This window comes from Anolis carolinensis, chromosome 1, assembly GCF_035594765.1.
Source record: "Anolis carolinensis isolate JA03-04 chromosome 1, rAnoCar3.1.pri, whole genome shotgun sequence".
NCBI lineage: Eukaryota > Metazoa > Chordata > Lepidosauria > Squamata > Dactyloidae > Anolis > Anolis carolinensis.
In genome coordinates, this window is record NC_085841.1 from 266,503,130 (window position 1) to 266,507,518 (window position 4,389).

General features: G+C 38.6%; 1 protein-coding gene across 1 annotated transcript in view; it reads left to right on the forward strand.

Moving 5' to 3' along the window:
• Positions 1 to 416: 416 nt before the first annotated feature.
• The window catches only part of lsp1 (lymphocyte specific protein 1), a 114,174-nt gene continuing 110,201 nt past the window's right edge, over positions 417 to 4,389 (forward strand). Inside the window, exon 1 of the mRNA XM_008108037.3 lies at positions 417 to 614. Within this exon, the coding sequence (XP_008106244.1) occupies positions 532 to 614 (83 nt within the window). The 5' untranslated portion in view covers positions 417 to 531. The remainder of the gene's footprint in view (positions 615 to 4,389) is intronic.

Sequence of the window (4,389 nt, forward strand, 5' to 3'; positions counted from 1 at the left end):
TGCTCTCAGATGGACTTCTAGATCCATTTTTGCTTCTCTGTGTGGTTTCGAGGCTAAGAACTTTGATCCTTCTTTTGTCGTCTCAAATATGTTGCTTGTGGATACTTGCTAAGTTGTGTTGCAACTGCCCTATCTCTTAGCCCTGTTATTTGCAGTAAGGACCATAATGTAGACAAAACACAGATAAGATGAGAAAAGAGAATGGGAGGAATCCTTACATGCAGCTACAAATGTATTGCTGCAACCTTGTGAGATCCAGGAGAAAAGATTGTTCTGTGAGCTGATATTACCCTTTGTTCCCCTTGTGGTCTGGATTACTACTTCGTGGGATTGGCTCTCATCTAAGTTTTCTTTTTCTTTGTAAGTAAAAAAACCCCAAAGCTCACACTCAGAGTTTCACATGGTTTCCGGTACCGCTGCCTTTAGAGTCAATACAGGAAGAGTGAGGAGAAAGCAACTGCACACTCTTGTGTTCTTGCAAAACAGTTTTAAAGAAAATTAACTGAATTACACTCTGAAAAAGCGCAAAACATGGCTGATCACGTAGAGGAATGTGTGAAAGACCCTGAGAGTGACATCGGTGTGGAGGAAGGTGACCTGGGTGAAACAGAAAGGTAAGAAGCTTTGTGAACTGTTCAGCTTCATTGCTTTGGCTTCTAATTCTTCTAAAATGGCTGCAATAATTGTTGAGATAGCTCAAAGAAAAGGAAGAAAAGGGGAGGGGATACAAGTATTGCTCAGTCAGTGGATGATCTGGAGACCAAATTCTTTGACTCATTTATCCACATCTTGTATTACTTCTAAAGTTATTTGCATATATTTGCAATATATGTAACTTGACAATGCATCTTCACTTTTGTAAATGCTTCATGGCATCTACTCAGTGCAATGAACACCATGACCACAGAAACATCTACATTTTTAAATTTATATATTGTAATTTTATATTGTATTTAATAGTCTTAATTAATTTTATTTATTGTTTGATATTGTTTTTATGTGGGCATCGAATTGTTGCCATTGTTGTAAGCCGCCCTGAGTCCCTTCGGGTGAGAAGGGCGGGATACAAATGTTGAAAATAAATAAATAAATTGTTACCTTCACAGAAGAACCTCATTGATAGCTTCTATTAAGAACAAGTAATTACACACCAAGATTTCTTAACAGAATACTTAGGGTCCATGTTGTATTCTTTTCACAGCAAAATTCTGAAATTCAAGAAGGGAATCAGTTTGTGGTGCTCTTTTCTTCTCTTTAAGAGGATTTTAAGTATCCACATAGGTGTGTATGTGTGTTGAACTTTACTGATCAGGACTGGCACTGCAACATTTTGAACAATTTTTCTCCTCCTAGTGAAAATATACACCAACCTCTATGTATACATGACCCTGAAAGGGAAACTGCCAGCATAACCAATGACTTTCTATGAGACTATGGTTGAAATCTATTTGATGCTGGCAGATAATAAATCCCACCTTCATACTTACACATGCAGAAGGGTGACAGCTGGCAGCCTGCTAATAGTGCGAAAGAGGCCTCCCCCTGCATCCCAGTCAAGCAATGGTTGTGGAGTGGGCAGGTGGGATTAAACACAGCTGGGCCCTGGTGTCCAGCTTCCATTGCATTGCTTGTGGGAGGAAGGGGTACTGTTGCCCAAGGAAGTACCAGATACCATCTTACACAAGTTCTGAAAATGTAATTACAATGATGTAACTTCTGAGTACAGTGGCATAAATCACCAGGAGGACTACAGTCATAAATTAGAATCATATTGTAGGAGACTAGCCCGGAGGGGGAGTAAAGGAGAGAATTCCAGGAGAGCAATAAAACAAGCCTTTTATTATCATAGCTGATGATAAGGCAAAACAGCCGTAGGTACCCACATTTTGTGGGTCCGTACCATCCAAATGGCCATCGCAACATGTGCGTAGCAAACAAAGGATTTTATATTTCAGCCTTATCTAGAATTGACCAATGGCTGAGGGTCTTCCCCACCTTCCACACCTACTTTGGCACAAGTGATACCAATGACCTAACTTGTTTACTCTGAGCTTTCTTCTCCCTCTGGAACTTCCTGAAGAAAGGCACCAGCTCATAGAAAGAGGAGGGGCACAGGCCCTGTGTTGCACATACTACTTTGATTCATACAAAGTGCTTATATTGTCTATATAAAGGCTATATGACATATGCAGAGGCAAAGCTATATAGGCAATAGTCTACTATTTTCTGGCTTATGGTCCCTACAATATGTTTAATAAGTAGAATTGGATAAATAGAACTATAGTGCTTTGCTTGTTTCCTCTGATCTTTCAATTGAAGGAGTTATCTAGGAATGGACAAACAATATGAAGATCACCATATGCAAATGACTGGCTTTTCATGTAATCCTTGGGCATACTGCCAGTTTATACTTTAACCAAGCTGGCATCTTTCATCAGCCTTGACTCTGAAGTGCTATTGGCAAATCTATTGTCTGAGCCCTGCAATAATTCAGGCACAGATCTGTCAGCTCAACATTACAAACAAATGTGAGGTGACAATTTTGGGCAGACAGTTAGCAGCCTATCTCAATTGTGTGGTTGAACTTTCTTGAATTCCACTTTACATTTCATACACATTTGGACTCTCAAGGTGAACAAGAGATAAAGGGCTGAAATGAATGCTCCTAGGAAAATATATTAAAAACCAGTAGGAAAATTTTCCACTTTTAAAACTAGCATTGTAAATTCCATAATTTTGCTTGAACAAACCTGTGTTTAAAGTAATCAAATGATAAAAGGATCCTAGTTTCTCTCTCCTCCTTCCACTTTTCCCCTTAGTTTGAAGCTTACTTCAGTTGCTGCAAACTAAGTCATTTGTGCTCAATTCAATCAGCAGAGAAAGCTTGTTTTTCCCCTTAGACTCAGGTGAAAACAAACTGCTGTCGCCTCTCCTAATATAGCCATTCTTCCTCACTCGTAACTTTTGCTGTCTTACCCCCTTTCTGATTTTGCTTGGCCACATGTCTCACATTTGAGAAATGTGAGAGGGAAGTAAGTCGAGAACTGAGCTTCTTCAACCTCTTGTATATTAAGCTCCTTTCTGTTGCTCCATTTTGAAAAACAGTGTACAGAACGGTTCAGAGAAACTTGGTGGAGATTTTTGAAATCCAACTATGCTCAGATGTTTTACTGGAGAAAATGCCAAGGTTTTTACAGAATGCCACACTGCTGCCTTGTTTTTAAAGACTCCCATCTGTATTTCTGGTCACCCACTTCTACTCTAGACATGTCCAAAATGCCTAGTATTGAACTGTAATGATGGAAACATCCTCTATGATGATTCTACATATTTCTTCTTGACACCAAATCTGTGAACAGCATATTTCCTGTCAGCGTAACCACGAGACTAGTTTAGTGTAGTTCCTATTTCCCTTTCCTCTTGTTTCATAATGTTTTGTTGGTAGAAGTGCTGGTATATTTTGCAGCAATTGAAATTGGTTGGTACAGTTCTCTCAAAGGGTTCACTGACTATCGAGTTCTATAGCTGGGGTGACTAAATGGCCATTTCAACTGGCCTGTACTTCTACATACTTGGCGACTAACCAGTATTGGGTGTGGAAGCCACAACCTCCAAATCAGCTGTACTGAAACTCCTCGTGATTTATTAAATTCTAGAGCATGAAAAGATTATTTTGCAAAGAAAGCACAAAGAATTTGCCTAACCAGCATGGCCAATACTTGTGCTAGTGGCAGGATTATGACAACTGTAGTCTGAAAAGTGGTTTTCAGACTACAGTTGATGGATGCTTCCGTGTACTATGGAAGCATCCATCATGCATATAGCCAAACATAAATTCAATTTTTGCCTATGATTGCCCATCAACAAAACACTTTAAATCCACCCTTTTTGGCCTCCTAGTTATTCTACTACTGGAAAACACGTGACCCCACTGTAATTGACAAGTGGTGACTCACAATGTCCTCCATCACAGATGAGGCTAGCTAAGCCCAATGGGTACTGAAGTCCAAAGTCATTTGATACATCACACATTCTTCAACTCAGAATCACTTTAAACCTTTGGGATATATATGGATACATATATAAGGTTATGCTACATATGCGTATTTCTTTCAAGATTTAAGCAATGTCCTGGTGAAAAGATACTTCAAGTGACATTGCTAACCTTTTCAATTGTTTTTGACAAAAGTCCAAAAAGTGTAAACATTTTCTATGAAGTTGTGTTTCTGGATTCCTACAAATTAATTCAAATTTAAAATTCTTATAAAGAATCACATTCCTGGATACAGAATAATTCTAATTGCATACGAGATTTTAAATCTGGAAAAGGAAAATAATACAGTAAAACCAAATAGTTATAGTACTACAACATTTATTTTAGCAGTGAGA